Below are 23,329 nucleotides of genomic sequence, written 5' to 3'. Positions count from 1 at the left end.
ATTACAAGCCACAATACAGCCATAAAGAAGCAGATGTTGACCATTATGACTTTTATCCAACCAAAATAGTGGCTGGTGGTCAAATCAATTAAATAAAATGTAAAACTTTAATTCAATACAAATTCAATAGAACTTTGTTCATCTACTGTGTCTCACCTTAGAGAGGATGAAGCGGTCGTTGTTGATGTTCTTGGGGTCCTCTGTGCGGTACTTCATTGTGTTGAAGAACAGGACAGACATGATTTCTGCCACGCTGCAGCATGATGTAGGGTGTCTGGGAGACCAAGGGTATATAGGAGCAGGGAGGGAGGTTACAGACAGGTTACAACAAGTTGGACACAGACTGTTTCTATCTCTGATTCTCTCTCTCTCTGATTCTCTCTCTCTCACTCCCTCACACACTCACTCACTCACTCACTCACTCAACTCACTCAACTCACTCAACTCACTCTCACACACACACACACACACACACACACACACACACACACACACACACACACACACACACACACACACACACACAGACACAGACACAGACACAGACACACACACACACACACTAAGAACAGACAGACCACTTTACAAACTCATAAACATTCAGAATTGACACAGAGCCTCCAACTGGATTCGAAGTGACACAGTCTAAAGTCTGAGCTTGCCAATGAAATCTTAGGGCACAATGGGGAAGGATGGGTAACACTATTTAGAGTGTACTAGTCTATCCAAAATACTCATGAGGGGGCCATGCTCAAACCGAGATGCCCTATTGGCTCTCTCTCACAGGAGGTTTGGTGGCACCTTAATTAAGGAGTAGGGGCTCATGGTAATAACTGGAGCATTAACAGTGCAATGGTATCAAATACATCATGATGGCATTCCATTTCCTCCGTTACGGCCATTATTATGAGCCGTTCTCCCCTCAGCAGCCTGCTCTCTCTTTATCCCAATTACAGTGACGTCAACATCAGAGGGGTAAACCCGCCCCTTGCAAAGTGCCAGTTCAGGTCACGGTCACAACACAGACCTATCCCTGCTACGATGAGACTAACCGGAGTCTGGGGAGAGATGGGGACCATTTTGGCTTCTGTGTGCACGGAGTCAGACGATCAGTCAGAGGGCGCCATTTGAAGTCACATTTATCACCGGGCCTATAACGGTTACCTTCCATCTCCAGCCAGCGAAATACTTAACATAACCACTGAGGCATAATCTAAAAATCTTCTGTTGAAGGAATAGATGCTCTTTAAAGAATGTGTAAAGAACTGCGTAAAACTAAAAGTACCGACCAGATGCTCTAAAAACTCAACAAAACTCAGGAATGCTGGCAAGTAGCCAAGCCCAACCAAAAAAGCACACTTGACTTTCCCCGGGAACGAAATGCGTAGAGGGGTTTTCTCTCAATCATCAACTGCATGGCTGTTGCTTATATTGTCTAGGCTGTGTGCGCTCTTGGGCTATTCATGGATAGGCTACGGTCGAAGGATGGAGCCACAATAGAATTAATGGATGCGGTAGTTTGTGTATGTGCAATATATAGTGATTGATAGCTTACTCAAATAGATTTGTGATTTCCCCCACAAAAATCTAAATTAAATTCCGTTTTGTCCACTTGTTCGCACACTGGATGTTTATTTATTTAGCTATAATAATGCACTTCAAGTGGGTGTTCACACAATAAGATGAATTGCTGACTATTTATTATGAATACTGAACAACATCCCAGATCACCATGCGCTTTGTCCTGTGCTAACAAACTCCGAGGCGCTCCTCCATCACTTACTCGCACGGTTAGACAGATGAAGACGCAATATAATTTCCCGATTTTGTTCACAATATAACATTTCGAATAACAAAAGAATTGAGCCACAATGGCCATAATCTATCTTGTTCAATAGACAAAAAATAAATAATGTGTATAAGTACACAGTTTTCTGCAATTTAAAGATATTAAGCAGATTAAGTGTCAGAACTATCTCCTCGAATGACTCATATCATACATCCTGTTTCTGTTTCATCCATTCATTCTCCATAGCTCAAACAACAAAGAGAGAACATGCGCTTCACTTTGCATTTCACGTGTGTGTGTGTGTGGACCTGTTTACCCAGAAGTCCCCACTAGTATAGTAAACCAGGACAAATTTGACCAACTGGGTACATTTTGCAAGTCCCCACAAGGAAAATGCTATTTCTAGGGGGAGGTTAGAATTAGTGTTTGGATTCGAATTAGGGTTAAGGATTATAGGTTAGGTTTTGGAGTTAGGGTTAGGGGAAATAGGAATTTGAATGGGAATCAAACGTGTGTCCCCACAAGGTTAGCAAAACGAGACTGTGTGTGTTTTGTGTGTGCGTGTTATTACTTTTTCATGTGTTTATGTGTGCACCTGTGTGTATGAATGAATCTTTATACACTCTTTCCTAGATTTACGACTGTGTAATCTGTGTGTGTGTATTTGTGTGTGTGTGTGTGTGTGTGTGTGTGTGTGTGTGTCTGTGTCTGGGTCTTACCCGCTGCCCGTTGCGGTGGTAGCCTTGATGCAGTTGATTCGGAGGCGGTTGGCGATGTTCCTGAGCGCCTGCACTGTCTGCTGGTCGGGTTTGTGGTAGTCCTCCATGAATGCAAAATATCAAAGCACCAAAAGAACCAATGTGGACTAGACTGCACAGAGGCTGGGCTGTGTGTGTATTTGTATGTGAGTGAGGTTTGGCAGCGGGAGCCCTGCTCGTGTGTGTGAGTGGCAGAGAGAAGAGGGATAGAAAGGAGGAGAGGCAGGATTTATCCCTAGTGAGAGTACACACACACACACACACACACACACACACACACACACACACACACAGAAGAAGGAGGAGAAAGAGGACAGGGTGCATGCATGAGTATGCAAGGAAGGGTTGTGTTAAGGGTGTGTGTTAGAAGGAGGGTTGTGTTAGGGGTGTGTGTTAGAAGGAGGGTTGTGTTAGGGGTGTGTGTTAGGAGGGTTGTGTTAGGGGTGTGTGTTAGAAGGAGGGTTGTGTTAGGGGTGTGTGTTAGAAGGAGGGTTGTGTTAGGGGTGTGTGTTAGAAGGAGGGGTGTGTTAGGGGTGTGTGTTAGAAGGAGGGTTGTGTTAGGGGTGTGTGTTAGGAGGGTTGTGTTAGGGGTGTGTGTTAGAAGGAGGGTTGTGTGTCTGAAAGAGGGGTTGCCCACAGTTGAACCATCTGCCCACAAATGTCTTAGGCTTCAGTGTCTAAACTCATTACCAGACTTGAGATATGTGAGTCTTGTCCTTTGTTCCTGTCAACCTCAGTGTGCGCCTCGTCGATGGTGCCTTTGTTTTGAGTGCTTCATGTCACAGAGATAAATATGTATGTGTCTATGTGTGTAGAGAGAGAGAGAGAGAGTAACAGAGAAAAAAAGCGAGAGAGAGGTAGGCTACGCTATAGAGAGAAAGTTAAATCATTTAAGTGGCACGCCAAGGTTTAAAGGTTTAATTTGTTTGAGAGACAGAGAAAGAGAGTGAGCGAGAGAGAGAGAGAGAGAGAGAGAGAGAGAGAGAGAAGAAAGAAAGAAAATGAAAGAGAGTGAGAGAGAATTGCTTTATTTCTCCTGTCTCACTTCACACACATCACTGAGGACTGGCCTGATGTCATCCACACACACACACACGTTTGTTTTACTATCCTTGTGGGGACCAAACAATTGTGACTCCTTTCTGGAAACTAGGCATATGTCGCGCATCACTACTTCACAGGAGAGCCATTTGAATGAAAACTTTTTTCAAAAATCTAAATTAGTTTTGGGGCAGAAATGCCTTCTGGATTATGTGAAATTTCATGTGCCTTAATAACAAATGTGTTTGCCATTTGTACATATGAATAGAATTGTTAAATTATGAGCCTAGTTGGTTTAGCCACTGAAAAAGTCAGCAACCTTTCTGCTAGCCATGATTCGCTGAGATAATGAGTGGGCTGGACATGACGAGATGAGATCCGTATTGGTCTGCCATGTAGGACTCTTCTGTCTATAACATAGGACAGTGTATTATTTTCCCCAACACATCCATGCAGCATAACCTCAATGAACTGATTACTAAATATTTTGCGCAGTGCTACCCCAACCACTAACCCTCTCCATCAGACTATCCTGTGTGTTTGTAGTCAGAGCAAAAGTCATGGAGGAGTAACAGGGTCCCGCTGTTAGACAATCTTTGCCTCATTGTTTTCTATTGATCTAATTAGGACATGTGATTAGGAAACATATTCTCTTCCCTACAGTCAAATCGATAGCTTTTCAAACTTGTTTAAAACAAGTAAATGCAATAGGTGTGCAATGTATTAGCTCAACTGTAAATGGAAAGAAGAAAGGATAATTTCTTATACAAAGTTATTAGAACTATTGCTTTTCTCAGAGTGTAACATTGATAATATCTGATCTCCTATTGCATATGAACTAATATGAATTACAATTACATTGAGCTATTGGTTGATTTATTATATAATTTGAAAGGCTACTATAAGTTTTGATTCCCTCATTTTCTATATATGCGGTAATATTGCAGTTCCATTGCTGGTAAGGTCGGGATTGCGAGTCTGTGTACTATCCCCAGCTGTCGACAGGTGATGTACGTGGTGGGTTATACCTCCACCTGGTGGACAGGCTGTACAAGTACACCTGACCTGTTTCTGACACTCTGCAGCTGTGTGCTTCTTTCTCTAAATCAGTCAGGGTTTCCCAAACTCGATCCCCGAGACCCCCTGGATGCACGTTTTGTTTTGCACAGATGATTCAAATAACCAACTCATCATCCAGCTTTGATTATTTGAATCAGCGATGTAATGCTAGGGCCAAAACCAACACACTGCTCTATATGACACGTGAGGTGCAATGACTTCAATGCACCATAAAAAATGTATGTGCAAAATATAGTGTGCTTGTGTGTCAAAGTAAGTGTATGTGTGCAGATTTTGTCGGTGTATGTGTGTGTGTGTGTGCGTATCTCTGTGTACATCTTCACATAATTATCTTTGTGCGTGCCGTGTGTAACAACGTGAGTGTGTCAAATGCATCAGAGCTAATGGCGGACTGAAGCAACTGCACACAAAGATTAGAGTTGACTCCATCTGGAATCTGCTTCATGGTATAGTCCAGAACAGACCACTGAGCGACAGGGATGAGGGGTAATCCAAAAATAGATGTGTAGAAGATCATTTAAAAAATGTTGGTGAATAATTACAAACCTATTCTATCAATACAGAGATGATGTAAAGCATCAGTTTACAAACAAACATAATAGTATAAATGCATGTGTATAAACATTCTGTTTACACAAATAAACAGACACACACACACACACACACACACACACACACACACACACACACACACACACACACACACACACACACACACACACACACAGTGCATAATGTTAACCACCAGAGGCCACTGTCTCCCCATAAGAGTCTGCTGTGTGCTACAGAGAATCCTAGAGCCAGTTTCCTCAGACCCAGATTAAACCTAGTTCTGGACTAAAAAGTATTTTCAATGGAGATTCTCCATTGTGTCTGGGAAACCAGTCCCTAGAGTATGAACCTACCACATGAAAGTAGGTGTATGGCTGCGCATAGATAGTAATGGATTGATATACAGTACTCTAAGTGTCTATGTTTGGTTTAAGTTTCATCAGGAAGAACAGAAATGGATCGATGATTAGGTAGACAGGGTTGTCTGTGTTTTAAACTGGGGCTTGAATCACAAGGGTGTGACAGTGCAATGGCACAAGTCAGTTTGCAATTTGAGCACCACATACAATTGTGCTGAGTAAACATAAGACTTGATCCTACTTTTGAGCAGGTTGTTATGGCTGTGCTCCTGTTATATACTATATGTACCTGCGTTTCCTCTTCTGTCACTAGTGTCACTGGAGCCTGACTCTCTGTCCCTGCAGTGTCCAGATCCCAGCTCAGCACTGCTCCAGGTCCCAGCTGTCATCACCCTGCATCCCCTGCCCTCTGCAGCCAGCAGTGATGTAATCACCCTGCATCCCCTGCCCTCTGCAGCCAGCAGTGATGTCATCACCCTGCATCCCCTGCCCTATGCAGCCAGCTGTGATGTCATCACCCTGCATCCCCTGCCCTCTGCAGCCAGCTGTGATGTCATCACCCTATATCCCCAGCCCTCTGCCACCTCAGAGCCACAGGGATGCCTCCCTACACACACACACACACACACACACACACACACACATACACACACACACACACACACACACACACACACACACACACACACACACACACACACACACACACCACTACCCTGCACCATCACTGCTGCAGCCCCCACCACTCACCACCATCACTGCTGCAGCCCCCACCACTCACCACCCTCACTGCTGCAGTCCCCACCAATCACCACCCTCACTGCTGCAGTCCCCACCAATCACTACCCTCACTGCTGCAGTCCCCACCACTCACCACCATCACTGCTGCAGTCCCCACCAATCACCACCCTCACTGCTGCAGTCCCCACCAATCACCACCCTCACTGCTGCAGCTCCCACCAATCACCACCCTCACTGCTGCAGCCCTCACCACTCACCACCCTCACTGCTGTAGCCCCCACCACTCACCACCCTCACTGCTGCAGTCCCCACCAATCACCACCCTCACTGCTGCAGCCCCCATCACTCACCACCATCACTGCTGCAGCCCCCACCACTCACCACCCTCACTGCTGTAGCCCCCACCACTCACCACCCTCACTGCTGCAGTCCCCACCAATCACCACCATCACTGCTGCAGCCCCCACCACTCACCACCATCACTGCTGCAGCCCCCACCACTCACCACCATCACTGCTGCAGCCCCCACCACTCACCACCCTCACTGCTGCAGCCCCCACCAATCACCACCCTCACTGCTGCAGTCCCCACCAATCACCACCATCACTGCTGCAGTCCCCACCAATCACCACCATCACTGCTGCAGTCCCCACCAATCACCACCCTCACTGCTGCAGTCCCCACCAATCACCACCCTCACTGCTGCAGTCCCCACCAATCACCACCATCACTGCTGCAGTCCCCACCAATCACCACCATCACTGCTGCAGTCCCCACCAATCACCACCCTCACTGCTGCAGTCCCCACCAATCACCACCATCACTGCTGCAGTCCCCACCAATCACCACCATCACTGCTGCAGTCCCCACCAATCACCACCCTCACTGCTGCAGTCCCCACCAATCACCACCCTCACTGCTGCAGTCCCCACCAATCACCACCCTCACTGCTTCAGCCCCCACCACTCACCACCCACACTGCTGCAGCCACCACCACTCACCACCCTCACTGCTGCAGCCCCCACCACTCACCACCCTCACTGCTGCAGCCCCCACCACTCACCACTATCACTGCTTCAGCCCCCACCACCCTCCACCCTCACTGCTTCAGCCCCCACCACTCACCACCCTCACTGCTGTAGCCCCCACCACTCACCACCCTCACTGCTTCAGCCCTCACCACCCTCACTGCTGCAGCCCCCATCACTCACCACCATCACTGCTGCAGCCCCCACCACTCACCACCCACACTGCTGCAGCCACCACCACTCACCACCCTCACTGCTGCAGCCCCCACCACTCACCACTATCACTGCTTCAGCCCCCACCACCCTCCACCCTCACTGCTGCAGCCCCCACCACTCACCACCCACACTGCTGCAGCCCCCACCACCCTCCACCCTCACTGCTGCAGCCCCCACCACTCACCACTATCACTGCTTCAGCCCCCACCAATCACCACCCTCACTGCTTCAGCCCCCACCACTCACCACCCTCACTGCTGTAGCCCCCACCACTCACCACCCTCACTGATTCAGCCCTCACCACCCTCACTGCTGCAGCTCCCACCACTCACCACCCTCACTGCTGCAGCCCCCACCACTCACCACTATCACTGCTTCAGCCCCCACCACCCTCCACCCTCACTGCTTCAGCCCCCACCACTCACCACCCTCACTGCTGTAGCCCCCACCACTCACCACCCTCACTGATTCAGCCCTCACCACCCTCACTGCTGCAGCCCCCATCACTCACCACCATCACTGCTGCAGCCCTCACCACTCACCACCCTCACTGCTGTAGCCCCCACCACTCACCACCCTCACTGCTGTAGCCCCCACCACTCACCACCCCCACCGTGCTCCAGCCTCCCACCCACCAACACTGTCCTTCTTTCCCACTTCCACAACAACTCCTCTGGGCTCCTGAGTCCCGTCAGAAAGGCTTTCCTTCAAAGAGACCCACAGGTGCCAACCAATGGCAGCCTGAGAACGGGGGCGCCACATGACAAAAGGGCAGCCAATCCAATAACCCCACAGATGTGCACTTCCTGGAGGGAAAGTACATTGAGAGAGCATGAAAGTTTCTATTTTTACTCACTCTGGCAGAAAAAGAGAAGCCGGAGAACCACTTTTAAAACAATGCCTTAATATAACACAGAGGAGAAAAACAACTAGGCCCTGGAATAGCACCTAACAAGTGTACTGCTGGGCTCTTCTGATGAATGGGTTCTGGATCAGAACAAAAGAAGTAAGAATACACACACACACACACACACACACACACACACACACACACACACACACACACACACACACATACATTAATGAACCTATGAATATTATATTATTCATGCAGTGTATTCAGAAAGTATTCATACTCCTTGACTTATTCCACATTTTGTTGTGTTACAGTCTGAATTCAAAATTGATTTTTTAAAATTACAATAATCTCACCCATCTACACACAATACCTCATAATGACAAAGTGAAAATATGTTTTTAGACATGTTTCAGAAATATCTCATTTACAGCAGGTACCAGTCAAAAGTTTGGGCACACCTACTTATTCAAGAGTTTTTCTTTATTTGTACTATTTTCTACATTGTAGAATAATAGTGAAGACATCAAAACTATGAAATAACACATATGGAATCATAGAGCAACCAAACAAGATTCCTCAAAGTAGCCACCCTTTGCCTTGATGACAGCTTTGCACACTCTTGGCATTCTCTCAACCAGCTTCACCTGGAATGCTTTTCCAACAGTCTTGAATGAGTTCCCACATATGCTGAGCACTTGTTGACTGCTTTTCCTTCACTCTGTGGTCCAACTCATCCCAAATCATCTCAATTGGGTTGAGGTTGAGTGATTGTGGAGGCCAAGTCATCTAATGCAGAACTCCTTCACTCTCCTTCTTGGTCAAATAGCCCTTACACAGCCTGGAGGTGTGCTGGGTCATTGTCCTGTTGAAAAATAAATGATAGTCCCACTAAGCCCAAACCAGATGGGATGGAATATCACTGCAGAATGCTGTGGTAGCAATGCTGGTTAAGTCTGCCTTGAATTCTAAATAAATCACAGACAGTGTCACCAGCAAAGCACCCTCATACCATCACACCTCTTTCTCCATGCTTCACAGTGGGAACCACACATGCAGAGATCATCCAAGATCACTGATTCTGGGTCTCACAAAGACACAGCGGTTGGAACCAAAAATCTCATCAGACCAAAGGACAAATTCTCACTGGTCTAACTAATATCCATTGCACGTGGTTCTTGGCCCAAGCAAGTCTCTTCTTATTATTGGTGTCCTTTGCAGCAATTTGACCATGATTCCTGATTCACCCAGTCTCCTCTGAAAAGTTGATGTTGAGATGTGTCTGTTACTTAAACTCTGTGAAGTATTTATTTAGGCTGCAATTTCTGAGGCCGGTAACTCTAATGAATTATCCTCTGCAGCAGAGGTAACTCCAGGTCTTCCTTTCCTGTGGCGGTCCTCATGAGAGCCAGTTCCATCATAGAGCCTGATGGTTTTTGTGACTGCACTTGAAGAAACTATCAAAGTTCTTGAAATGTTTCTGTTCTTGCCATAATATGGACTTGGTCTTTTACCAAATAGGGCTATCTTATGTATACCACTCCTACCTTGTCACAACACAACTGATTGGCTCAAATGCATTAAGAAGTAAAGAAATTCCACAAATGAACTTTTAACAAGGCACATGTGTTAATTGAAATGCATTCCATGTGACTACCTCATGAAGCTGGTTGAGAGAATGCCAAGAGTGGGCAAAGCTGTCATCAAGGCAAAGGGTGGCTACTTTGAAGAATCTCAAATATAAAATATATTTGGATTTGTTTAACACTTTTTGGGTTACTATATGATCCCATATGTGTTATTTCATAGTTTTGATATCTTCACTATTATTCTACAATGTAGAAAATAGTAAAAATAAAGAAAAAACCCTGGAATGAGTAGGTGTGTCCAAACGTTTGACTGGTACTGTAAGTATTCACAGCCCTTTGCTATGGCACTTTATATTGAGCTCAGGTGCATCCAATGTCCTTTTGTCATCCTTGAGATGTTACTACAACCTGATTGGAGTCCACCTGTGCCAAATGAAATGGTTTACACATGGTTTAAGGTCCCACTGTTGGCAGTGCATGGCAGAGCAGAAACCATATCACGAAGTCCACAAATCTGTCCGTAGATCTCTGAGATAAAATTGTGATGAGGCATATTTCTGGAGAAGGGTATGAAACAATTTCTAGAGTGTTGAAAGTTTCCAAGAGCACAGTGGTCTCCATCATTGGGAAATGGAAGAAATATAGAACTACCCAGGCTCTGCCTAGAGCTGGCCATCTGACTAAACTGAGCAACCAGGGCGAGAAGGACCTTGGTCAGGGAGGTGACCAAGAACCCAATGACCACTCTGACAGAATTACAAAGTTCCTTGGCTGAGATGGGAGAACCTGCCAGAAGGACAACAGTCTCTACATCACTTCACTAATCAGGGCTTTATGGGAGAGTGGCCATACAGAGGCCACTCCTCAGAAAAAAGCACATGACAGCATGACAGCATGTCTGGAGTTTGCAAAAAGGCATGCGAACAATATATTACGTGGTCTGATGAGACAAAAATGTAACTATTTTGCCTAAATGCATGCACTACTGTATGTATGGCGAAAACCAGGCACAGCTCATCAACTGTCTGGTCCCATCCCTACTGTGAAGCATAGTGGTGGCAGCATCATGCTATGGGGATGCTTTTCAGCGGCATGGACTGGAGACTGGTATGGATAGAGGGAACAATGAATGGAGCCAAATACAGGCAAATCCTTGATGAAAACCTGCTTAAGAGAGCAAACGACCTTAGGCTGGGGCAAAGATTTACATTCCAACAGGACAATGACCCAAAGCATACAGCCAAAGCAAGGCAGTGGTTTAATGCCAGCTCCTCCTCCAGGCCTAAGCCTCTTCCACTCTGCTCTTATCACTCCATTTCCCTAAATCGTTGGGCAGTCACCACAGCGACACATTGCTTACACTCCTCTCTGACGGCTGTTCCTCACTCATTGGCCCCGCCCCCTAACAGAGCATGACAAGAGCAGAGGACTTGATTGAGTAATCAACAGAGCAGTCACTCAGTCAGGCCGACAGGCAGTCACTCACTCATTCAGTCACAGGGCTCACAACTCTATTAACCAGTCATCATTAAGGGGGTGGTGGATGAAGAGAGAATGGGGGGGTAGTTAATTGGCGAGAAGGAAAAAGACAGGAATGGAGAGTCAGAGAAAAGAGGAGAAAATAGCTAATATAAAGATGAAGAAAGAAAATAAAGAAAATTAAATTCAACAAGAAAGAGGCATGTGAAGGGAATGATTAATTATACCGGAGAAGAGAAACAGGGGGACTATTCCAAAACTACTATGTAGATGGAGGAAAAGATAGACCCGTATAAATCTGGATTTAGCTAAATAAGGTGATATATTCATTGGAGGAGAGGCAGAGCAAAGAGGAGCACAAGTGAGATAACAATGAAGAGAGAGAGAGAGAGAGAGAGAGAGAGAGAGAGATGCATGGAGAGAGTGAGATAAGAGGAGAGTGGGGGTTTGGGCTGGCAGAGCAGAGCAGAGTGTTGTAGGCTCAGTGGTGAAGTTGACGATGCATTGGGAGAACAGCTGCGCTGCAGGGCTTTCAGGCTCCATCACTACTGCTCTCCTTCAAGCAGCTCCCTTCCTCTGCTTACACACACACGCACACACAAACACACATAAAACGTAGACGCACACCCACACACGTGCACATAAATACACACACACGCATGGACTAACAAACATGCAAAAACACTGATTATTACATCAGTGCACATAGATATAATAACAAGTAGTAGAGAATCTGGGCTGTAGTATTAATGTACCAGACTGTGAAACAAACACCTCATATATGAATACATCAAATCACTCTATACTAATTGCATTCACACAGTCTATTACCATGGTGTAATACACACACAAACAAGCATAGGAAGGTATACAGTGTAATCTACAGTATAAACTATAGCTGTATGTTCACACATGAACCAGTGTACAGTACAATTAGACATGCACCAGAGCACAAGCAACATATACACACCCACGGAGGCTACTAAGTGGAGGACGACTCATAATATTGTCTGGAACGGAGTAAATGGAATGGCATCAAACACATTGAAATCATGTGTTTGATGTATTTAATACCATTCCACTAATTCCGCTTTAGTCATTACCATGAGCCCGTCCTCTCCAATTAAGGTGCCACCAGCCTCCTGTGATACACACACACACACATATATATATATATACATAAAACACAGACACTGCACACTTCCAGCTGCACAAACACACACTTCTGAATGGGATTAAATGAAAACACGATACCAAAGAAAGAGTAGTTTAGTGAGTGCTGCTTTAATACGTTAGCAAGAGATTACTGCAGTTAGATGAAACAAAAACATTTATGCGAGAAAGAAGGAGAGAGAGAGAGAGATAGAGAAAGAGAGAGGGAGAGAGATAGAGAAAGAGAGAGGGAGCGAGATAGAGGGAGGGAGAGAGATAGAGGGATAGAGATAGAGGGAGGGAGAGAGAGAGATAGAGAGAGGGAGAGAGATAGAGGGAGGGAGAGAGATAGAGGGATAGAGATAGAGGGAGGGAGAGAGAGAGATAGAGAAAGAGAGAGGGAGAGAGATAGAGGGAGGGAGAGAGATAGAGGGATAGAGATAGAGGGAGGGAGAGAGATAGAGAAAGAGAGAGGGAGAGAGATAGAGGGAGGGAGAGAGATAGAGGGATAGAGATAGAGGGAGGGAGAGAGAGAGATAGAGAAAGAGAGAGGGAGAGAGATACAGGGAGGGAGAGAGATAGAGAGATAGAGAAAGAGAGAGGGAGAGAGATAGAGGGAGTGAGACAGAGTGTTTGGCGAGAGAGAGGTTTTTTACAGAAGAGCAAAGTGCACTGGCAGAGAGCCAGCAAAAATTAACAGCTGTTTACTGTGGATCACTTATGTAAATAAAATAAACACAGATTCTTTGTGCTGTTTTTGCTGCTACAGTAATACAACCGCCACAGGCTCAGTATGATCCCATTAGAGGTTGGCCAAACGTAACCTTGTCATGGGATCTCTGGGAGTTGAAGACCTAAATTAGAACCATAGAAATATAATACATTGGCCTGAATGGGGAGGCTATTCTATGGATTCTATAGTGAGGAGGACTCTCCTCCTGTCTGTCCGGCTGTCTGGTGCCGAGTTGCCTTCTTTCAGTCTTGCTGCATGTCATTGTGACTGGGTTATATATTTTATATAATTGTCCAGTTCTTCTTTAGTTCACTTGTCCTGGTACACACCTTGGGCCTGTGAAGAGTCTCGCTGAACCAATCCTAAAGTGTGTCAAATTGAATGTGTAGCTGAATGAAGTTACTTTAAGATGATATGGACATAAAATGCAAAAAATGCTAATATAGGGGATATTGACTTGCATTGGATTTGTTCCATAAATGCTAAAAAGTTAACATTTAGAGACAATGACATGGTAAACAAAACCAAAGCATTGATTGATGTCTTACCTTGTCCATAGAATGCGTACAGGGAAGTAAACCAATATGTCAGTTTGTAATTTGGTTGAACTATGCCTTTAAGTCTAAATCAAAACTTAAACCCCGGGGTGTATTAACTAGGAACCAAGCAGAACCAAATGGAAGCAAATGGAAGCAAACAGAAGCAAACTAAATGAAATGGGCAGGGACCTACCTGAATTTGTCGAATAGAAACTCTCGCAACTGTTTGGACTAATGATTACAACCTTTCTGGCCACAACAGGAATGACAGAGATTATACAAGGCCTCTACTTTGCACTTATCAAATATCAATGGCTGAAAATAAATGGATGTACTCAGACAGGCCATCTGTGATACAAGTCAGAATTGGATGTTTGAGGACGTCAGGAGATGATGTGGAAACCGGACACTAGGGACAGCAGTAAGTGCTGTTACCTTCAAGTAGGTTTCAGTGTTGAGGACGTCAGGAGATGATGTGGAAACCGGACACTAGGGACAGCAGTAAGTGCTGTTACCTTCAAGTAGGTTTCAGTGTTGAGGACGTCAGGAGATGATGTGGAAACCGGACACTAGGGACAGCAGTAAGTGCTGTTACCTTCAAGTAGGCTTTGGCTTTGCTAGGACATTGTGGATGGGGATGGCAGATGAGTTTAAGCGTCTGGCTCAGAAGGTTGCATGTTTGAATCCAGCAATAGTTGTTATAGATATTTTTATTTTATCCCAAACCTTAACCCTTACCTTAACCATTTGGAGTTAATGCCTAAACTTAACCTGAAACGCTATAAAATTTGAAGTTTGGAACAACTTCGAAATTTGAAGTTTGAAAAACATGGCTGAACCTCTAATTCTGACTTGAGACTGTGAGAGCTTGTTGCAGTACTAGCCTACACATAAACACATTAAGGTAACACTGCCAATTACCATAAAAACGCACTCCAATAATAGTTTTAAGTACTACTTAAGTCATTTTTTGGGGTATCTGTACTTTACTTTACTATTTATCATTTTGACTTTGACTTTTACTTCACTACATTCCTAAATAATATAATGTACATTCTACTCCATACATTTTCCCTGACACCCAAATGTACTCTTTACATATTGAATGATCCAATTCACACACTAATCAAGAGAACGTCCCTGGTCAATCCTATTCCCTCTGATCTGGCAGACTCATAGCACACATGCTTTGTTTGTTAATTATGTCTGAGTGTTGGAGTGTGCCCCTGGCTATCCATACATTTAAAAAACAAGAAAATGGTGCTGTCTGGTTTGCTTAATATAAGGAATTTTAAATGATGTATACTGTTACTTTTGATATTTAAGGATATTTAAAATCAAATACTTTTAGACTTTTACTCAAGTAGATTTTTACTGGGTGACTTTACATTTTTACTGGAGTCATTTTCTGTTATGGTATCTTTACTTTTACTCAAGTATGAGGATTTGGTACTTTTTCCACTGCTGTAAACAGGGTACACATCAGGCCTACTCACCCGCTTGCGATTTAGCAGCATTGCGTTGCCTAAACACACAGAAGAGTCTGTTCCTCTGCTCAGAGGTCATAGCTAGAAGGCATCCAGCTTTTGTCAAGTTAACATCAAAAGTTAAATTGGTTTAGCATTTTAGCTAACCCTAACCCTTTTCCTAACCTTAACCTAATTCCCCTAACCTGCTACGTTAATTCTCCTCACCTGCTGCGTAAATTCTCCTAAGCTGCTAAGAAAAGTCAAATCTGACCTTAATTTCACAAAAGCTAGATCCCTTCTAGCCATGGCCCTTTTTAATGCCTGGATAGGTATTTCACATATCAGCTAACCACATAATATGGTATAGCAATCTGGTGTCCGACTGCACAGTCGATGATGCAGTACGCCACCATTGGTTGATGCATGCAACGTCTGAGCACCGGTAGAAGTAGCAATCATTTCACCTTTTCAATTAGCCTACGAGGAATGAATGCCAAGAGTAAGTTCTAACCATTACTTAAAATGGAAAGAGTGATTTGACTATCAACACATGTGTACTTTGTAGCAGAAGTTGGAACCAAAATGATTTTCCAGAACCATTATTTATTTCATTCAGTTCCACTGTTCAGACCAGCAAAATAAAGTTCTGAACTGGTTCGAACCCGAAAGAAAATGTAAATATAGCTTGACATTAAACTACTTCACCAATAAGGGCAGATAGAGCAGCTTGCTATGGAGTGGGCAAGCTATCTTTGTTTACATGCATTGGACAGACAAGTGTAGGGTATGTGATGCGAGTGAAGTTTTGGGGTAGGGAGAGAGCCAGAGAGGGTGGAGGAGGAGGTTTGGCTTGAAGTGCTGGGTATCTCATTATGACATGCATTATCTGAACTAGGCCCATAGAATTATACCTACAGAGGAGCGGCTTCTATGAAGGAACTTTGAATGTCTTTGAACTTCCGCGAGTTGGCTTAACGTTGGACAAGAGCTAGCTAACTAGCTAACAAGCTTGTGTGTAATGAGCAGCACCAGAATTAAAATAAAACACTTCTTGCCTTTTTGTAGTTGATAGATTCAATGTAAAATGTGATAACTATAGTATCCTTAACTAGCATTGAGAAAGTGAATCCATTCTTCTGTAATTAAAAATCTCTCTCCCTAATTTCTGAATCACGCTTGTAACGTCCGTAGGCTACAGTAACCTATGCTTAGGAGGGGAGGGGCAGGTAGCCTACACATGCATACACACCGGCAAAGATTTTCAGCTTGCAGGCAGACACTGGAGTATGTTTCTGAGTGACAGAGTGAGGGCTTTGTTGATTTTTTTGTGAGATTGGAAAAAAAATCCCGGAACATAAAAGAACGTTATTAACCGGTTCCCATGCTTTTAAAATAACGGTTATGTTCTGGAAAACAATATAGATCACTTTCGTTCCCGGGTTCTGATTCTGTTCCTATTTTCCTATTTTCGGTTCTGTTCCTTGAACCAGTTCCAAGCCCTGCTTTGTAGTGGTAACATTAATATATGAAACATGATTAATAGATTGAAACTAGTGAAGCAACAAACAGATGTTTGGTGTCAAAACCAACTGAGCTACATTTGAGTAATTCAATGACTGCATCCGACTGCAAACATGTACTAATCAAAGCAATGTTTTGGGTGTGGATCAAAACTAAACTTAATTTGAATTTGAATGAGCTAATTCTCTTTGGGAATTTGATTTCAATCTATCCCAGAGGCCCAGTTGCAGTACTTGTGATTGAATAGTGAGGCATCCAGCAGTTTGAAGAGAGGAGAGTGGGCATTTGAGGAGGTAGAGGAGGGGAGGGAGCGAGAGTGATGGTCGAGATGCACCCAGCCCCAGCCAAATGGCAGCCCTAACCCCTGGGGCTCAGCTGCACCCTCTGTCTGTGTGTTTACTTCAATTCCTGGAGTAAACATAAACTGCACCCATCTCATGGGGATTGGAGGAGAGAGTTTGGGTGTTGGGAGCGGGGCATTGTAGATAGTGTCTGGGTATTTTGCACACGCACATGCATACACACACAATCACACACACCAGGGAGTTCTAGTTATTTCAGGTTGAGGAACAAACTAAAGTACAACTGCCATTTCCACAATCCACTCTTCCTTGGAGTGATCTCTCCAGGAAACATCATGTTGGCAGGTAAAGAGAGAAAGCAGGTCACCAACTAGAGGAGGTGAGGGGAGAGAAGAAAAAATAGAGAGAGGGAGCGTGGAAAGATTTCAGGGGCTTACCAATTGCCCAATGTTCCTGTGTATCAAATCATTGCTGTGTGTATCATATATTTGTGTAGCATTGAGAACCCAGGATCCATTCTCATGCTCCTACCAGCACTCTGCAAACTAAAGCCAGCCAAACATATTACTAGACCACAACGATAACTTAGTTCCGGAGCATCAGTCCCAGTTAAGCTTCAGGTCTCAGGATTGGTGATGTTACCAGATACGCTAGTATTTTCAACTAAAATATCTGTATCACATAAGATCATATTGCATATGTAGGCCTACACCATATCAGATAATACAAGACCTGAGGAGGACAAATTCAAGGCTTCAACTTGGACCCACAGGTTTTCTTGGTTAGGTCACATGGTCAGGAACAACTCTCTGCCATTATGTTTTCGTTCTTGCTCTCTCTCACTGCTTGTGGTTTTGGGGTTAATCCAGTGTTTCCCAAACTCGTTCCTTGGGACTCCAGTGGGGTGCACGTTTTGGTTTTTGCCCTACCACTACACAGCCAAATCAAATAATCAACGTATCATCAAGCTTTATTATTTTAATGAGCTGTGTAGTGCTAGGGCAAAAAACAAAACGTGCACTTGATTGGGATCCCGAGGAATGAGTTTGGGAAACACTAGCCTTTCCTTTCTCTTTCCATAGTGACATCAACCTCTGTGATCAAGGAACACTTACTCAGCTAAGAGGTAATGATTGACTGACACAATCGCTTGATGGACAGGCCGTGTACCCCTCCCTCTCCCCAGATGAATAATTCAGGTCCATTCTGGGAGAAACCATTATTCTGAACTGAAAAGGGTAAGGTGATAGGGGTAGTAAACCTATTCCCTTCCCCTGTGGCCTGTCATTCTCCCTCTGCCATTACAACCAGGAACCTTACCGGGAGCCTGGATAGTACCTCTCATCTCGGTGCACTCACCCACCCCTACCCCTCGCCGCCGGGAGGAAGAGTAAGAGGAGAGGCTCCATTGTCTTCCTCACTCCCCTCTAACCTACAGGTAAAGCTGAAGCTTTTCTTCTGGATTGAATTGTTAACAGTTAGACAAGGTTTCTAATAGCTATCTAGCTCCGATAGACTGTTATATGTTGATAGTGTATGACCTGACTGACCACAGTTCTAGTAAGGACAAATTCATTGGTTACATCTGTTTAGATTATAGATTAAACCAAAGAGGTCATTGGATTCTACTTTAATCTATTGTGTTAATATACACTGTATTGTGTACAACTATTGTTAAAAGACACGTTGTGGTATTTCTTTTGTTTTGGTGTTTTGTTTCCAGGAAAATTGGTGCTTGTTGAGTGTCTTTTTCATTGTAATATAATTACAGATGTTAAAGGGATCAATAGAGCAACATTATTCCCTCAGATTTACATAATATGCGTAATGCTACTCTCTGTTTATTATCCAAGTATAGTCACTTTACCTGTATATATTACCTCTACCTACATGTACATATTACTTCAACTAACCTGTGCCCTCGCACATTGACTCTGTACCGGTAACCCCTGTATATAGCCTCGCTATTGTTATTTTATTGTTGCTCCTTAATTATTAGTTATTTTTCTTATTTTTTAAAAACTTTCTAAAAAATGTATTCTTTTTTTACTTCAGTTTATTTGAGTAAATACTTTCTTAACACTTTTTTTCTTAAAAGTGCATTGTTGAACCTGTTGTGTTCGGCGCATGTGAAAAATACAATTTGATTTGAACTTACAGCTTTTTTACATTTGGTTCCTAGTGAATACGTCTCTGATGTCAGAAAGGCTCAAACCGTTTTGGACCATATCCTTCCCAACACATATTAGAGCGCTTGAGCAAGCTCTTTCCTGTCTCGTCTGATAAAGAGAGAACATTATTTTTGTCTAAATTCCAGAACAGGGTGGTGTAGGGGTCTCTTATGGGTCACCTGTATCATGTCCTCATTACTATTTCATAAAAGTGGGCTTTGTGTGTTTGTGACAGGCAGGTGCACTGGAGTTTTGAGGCTTGACATAAATAGGTCTAAATGACAACCTGCTGTTTGGAGAAACTCCTGGACCCGTTCAGGTGGATATTACAGATTGTTCCGATAGAAATGTGTTGTGTAGAACAGATATGATGGTTTTCCAGATAGAATAGGGAATTGTGTCAGCCTTATTCATTATATTTCCATCTGCAATGCTCAGAATGTTTCACATCACTGAATACACCACCTGTGTAACGGGCATGGAGTGGTTTGGTCCTGCCTGAGGTGTATGTGCATCACTCAGCAAGTGTTTAACCCAAGTGAAAGATCTGCTGACATCTACACAGGTGATGTGTTAGTTTACACAGTGGAATTGTTACACTGAATTACAGTACTGTTCAAATCCATCAAGACATAGACTTATTTCTGCATCCTGGTGTGTGTGTGTGTGTGTGTGTGTGTGTGTGTGTGTTTGTGTGTGTGTGTGTGTGTGTGTGTGCATGTATGTGTGCCTGTTCTTCTCAGTTAGACTCATTAGCATGTTCACAATTAGAAATATACTGCCTGAGAGTAAGACACTCCCCTTTTTAAGCATGTCACCTGCTCATTGGGCTTAAGCAGATGGCACAGCTGGCAGTTCTGCCTCTTATTGGAATACCACTGTATGGGGAAATGTGTGAAATTGTGAACATCACTGGTAATCATGGGGGTGTCTCAAGAATTCCCTAATCAATAGTGTGGTGCATAGATTAGGGTAGAGTATATTGTTTATTATTGTGTATTATGAAGGAATACTCTGCACTTCAGAGAAATGTTACAGCTATACTGTCCTACACTACAGGCATTTTCAGAATATTCCAGAAACAGTTCAATAGTTGGAACATCCTACAGTAGCATTGGCAGTATAGCTGTATTCCATAGCCAATGTCAATTCCGTCCAACAAGGGCATATTCTAGAAACTGCATTAAGTGGAAAGAGGCCAGTGCTACAGAGGAATATTCCAGAACAGAAGGTGGCTGATCCTGATAGGACTAGAACAGAACAGCTGTAATGGGAGAGAAGCCATGAGTGTGAAAGCAGATCAAGCAGGACGGTATTGCCTTACTGCCTCGTCACGATATTATACACAAGCTGTGGGAGTAGGAATATGTTCATGTAGGCTACAGTGCAACGCTATGCAATTAACCATAGAGGGGATTTGGACCATGGCCTAATTTGGAAGGGGATGTGAAAATGATGGTTGGAAAGAGTTGTTACAGTGTGTGAATCATGATTATTTAGTAAATAAATAGAGCTGAGTTTTACCTGACCACGTGACTAGGGAACACTCCTGACCCTACTAGCTAGGGAAAGGATAAATAACATGCTCCTCCATAAACTTACATTGTGTGCTGTATCCTTGTATATAATGCAAAGAACAGAAATAGGACAGGACTCCTGTGAATAAACTTAAATGAGGATATTTTTATTGCTGCACGAACTTTTCGGGTGTGAGCCCTTCTTCAGGGGGCATAGGAGGCAATGGCAATCAATGTTAAGATAACACCTTGCTAGTTAGGGACCATTTGTCATAATCATTACAGCATGATTATCTGATTTGCTTGTAATCAGCTATTGAATTTGATGCTTGTGTAACACTGTAACACTTATAGTATTCATAAAGGTGTTATAAGCCTTATACTGTAAAGGTGTGAAACAACACTGATATCATGTAGGCAGCAGGCTATGCTATAAGCATAGCACTAAAGTAAACTCTTACAGTAATGCCTTACAGGCTACCAAGAAACTCCATTTAGTGTGTATGGAAAGATAAACTACTTTATCACCTCAACAGTCATGCTGATGTAGGGCAGGCATAGAGATAGCTGGCCAATTAGTCCTTTTTATATGCATGGAGAGAAAGCAGGTCTGTTTCCTTGATGTTTACATGCACAATGTGGCATAATAGATTTATATCTGAATACAGGCTAGGCTACTGCTGCTTGACCCTGTGTTACATGATAAGGGCGGCAGGGTAGCCTAGTGGTTAGAGCGTTGGACTAGTATCCCTGAGCTGACAAGGTAAAACTCTGTTGTTTGTTTGTTTGTTCTTAACTGACTTGCCTAGTTAAATAAAGGTAATAAAAAATGAGGAGCCTTGTGTTGCATAGAATCGATGCTCACTGGAGCTGTTATTACCACACACAACCATTCTGGCCTGCCTGTGGGCATTCATTCAAATTCTTGTGGAAGTGATTTACATTTTGGTGGCTGTAAATGTCTTTAGTGTCACATGTATCGCCACCCTAGTAAATAAGATGAGTTGTAGAATAGGCTTCCGTTCCAACAGCTCAACTGTTCTGTCTACTGTGTCTGACAATAGGCATTTCCCAACATTTCCAAGGAGAGTTGAGTGAATTCCAAGTCCAAACCAAAAAGGGGTTATGGCATAGGTTGCTTCGCCACTGCTGTGTGCGTCCCCATTGAGTCCACTTTTACTTCCAACACTTGTCAACTTCGCTTTCTCTACTGGCTGCTGAGACAGTTTTAGTTTGAACAACATACACTAAAGGTCACTTAAATTCTAGGCTATCCGTCTGAGGCGAATAGGGGATAACATTTGCGGGCCATGCACTGTATGGCTGGACTATGCTGCTTGAGCCTCTCTCCAATATGTCATGCCACTTGGACCATGTCAACTGGAATTGATCATTTTTCATTCATAAAATGAATTTGAGCGGTTTGACTGATAATACAAAGATTGATCAACATGGACCTTCAGTTTAAGGTAATCAAGGAAATTAAATCAGAGCACTCCTAGTGACACTGTGCCAGTGGTTTGGCAATATTTGGGTGTCTTAATATTTGCCTCCCAAATTGAGATGATTGATTATAGTTTTGGTTCTAAAGGTTCTAAATGAAAATCTATTAAAAGTATGCTAGACTAGACATAATTAGACCTAGGCTATATACTCATGATCTCTTTTGATGATGACTTTTTCCGTGGCATGTAAATGAAGGGAAGCTTGTGCACGAACAGGAGGGACACAGAGCCAGAAGGAAGAGTGCTCTGATTCTGATGTGCTCATTTCACTGTTCACTGACGCTGTGACGATAAACTGGCAGGCAGCGCTGCGCAGCGGACTAGGATGCTCTGTTCTCTCGCGCGCACACTCTCCTGTCTCCTGCTTTCCACAGTCAACATGGAAGGGCTTAATTAATGCATGTGTCCCTCCTGCCCTGAAGCTAATGAATTTTAATTCGCCGTTTGAGACTGGACTTGCGTTTTTTCGGCCGCAAAAGCACTGGAATTTCCTTGTACAGAGTGGATAACACGGAGGTATCTGCCGAATAATACGTCTTCAGAAAAGGTACGTTTTTTTGTTGTGGCATGGAATAGGGTCTGAAATTAGCATGTTAGCTTAGCTACACCGGGTTTTAAAGGGTTTTTGTAATGTCGTTTGTTTTCATTATTTCTATGCCAGAACAATATAACTAATTGACAGTGTCCATTTTATTTAAAAAAAAACGTATTGCCAAATTTGCCCTTCATATTCCCTGCTATTTTGTTGAGCATATCTCAGAATAGCTTTGCGTAGACTATTTCACATTTATCATGACAATATCAATAGCCTACTGAACAAGATACATGCTTGTCGTTTGGACCGAAGTTCGGTGACTACGTCAGTATCCTTTCACAGAATTCTTTGCGCGGAATCAAACACCGGGCAAAATACCCCAGACCGTGTCCCTAGA

At 43.7% G+C, this 23,329-nt stretch overlaps 3 protein-coding genes across 5 annotated transcripts in view; 2 read left to right on the top strand and 1 right to left on the bottom strand.

Annotated features, from left to right (window-relative positions):
• LOC115143035 (transketolase-like) overlaps positions 1–2,898 on the bottom strand; it is a 32,104-nt gene extending 29,206 nt beyond the window's left edge. For 2 of the 3 annotated variants that reach the window (XM_029683041.2, XM_065003105.1), the window contains exons 1-2: positions 2,509–2,897; positions 157–274 (exon numbers count right to left, since the gene is read on the bottom strand). In XM_029683041.2, the coding sequence (XP_029538901.2) occupies positions 157–274; positions 2,509–2,615 (225 nt within the window). In that variant the 5' untranslated portion in view covers positions 2,616–2,897. Of the gene's footprint in view, positions 1–156; positions 275–2,508 lie in introns of all 3 variants that reach the window. The other variant, XM_029683032.2, reaches the window with a different exon arrangement.
• Positions 2,899–5,563: 2,665 nt separating this feature from the next.
• LOC135572950 (uncharacterized) lies at positions 5,564–7,853 on the top strand. The gene is made up of 3 exons (XM_065021891.1): positions 5,564–5,582; positions 5,893–6,131; positions 6,378–7,853. The coding sequence occupies exons 1-3, from the start codon at positions 5,564–5,566 to the stop codon at positions 7,851–7,853; spliced, it is 1,734 nt and encodes a 577-aa protein (XP_064877963.1).
• Positions 7,854–22,719: 14,866 nt separating this feature from the next.
• The window catches only part of LOC115131694 (voltage-dependent L-type calcium channel subunit alpha-1D-like), a 190,148-nt gene continuing 189,538 nt past the window's right edge, over positions 22,720–23,329 (top strand). The window contains exon 1 of the mRNA XM_065003103.1: positions 22,720–22,944. The gene's annotated coding sequence lies outside the window, so the exon portion shown is untranslated. The remainder of the gene's footprint in view (positions 22,945–23,329) is intronic.

This window comes from Oncorhynchus nerka, linkage group LG2 (assembly GCF_034236695.1).
Source record: "Oncorhynchus nerka isolate Pitt River linkage group LG2, Oner_Uvic_2.0, whole genome shotgun sequence".
Classification (NCBI taxonomy): domain Eukaryota; kingdom Metazoa; phylum Chordata; class Actinopteri; order Salmoniformes; family Salmonidae; genus Oncorhynchus; species Oncorhynchus nerka.
This window is presented reverse-complemented; position numbering and strand designations above follow the sequence as displayed.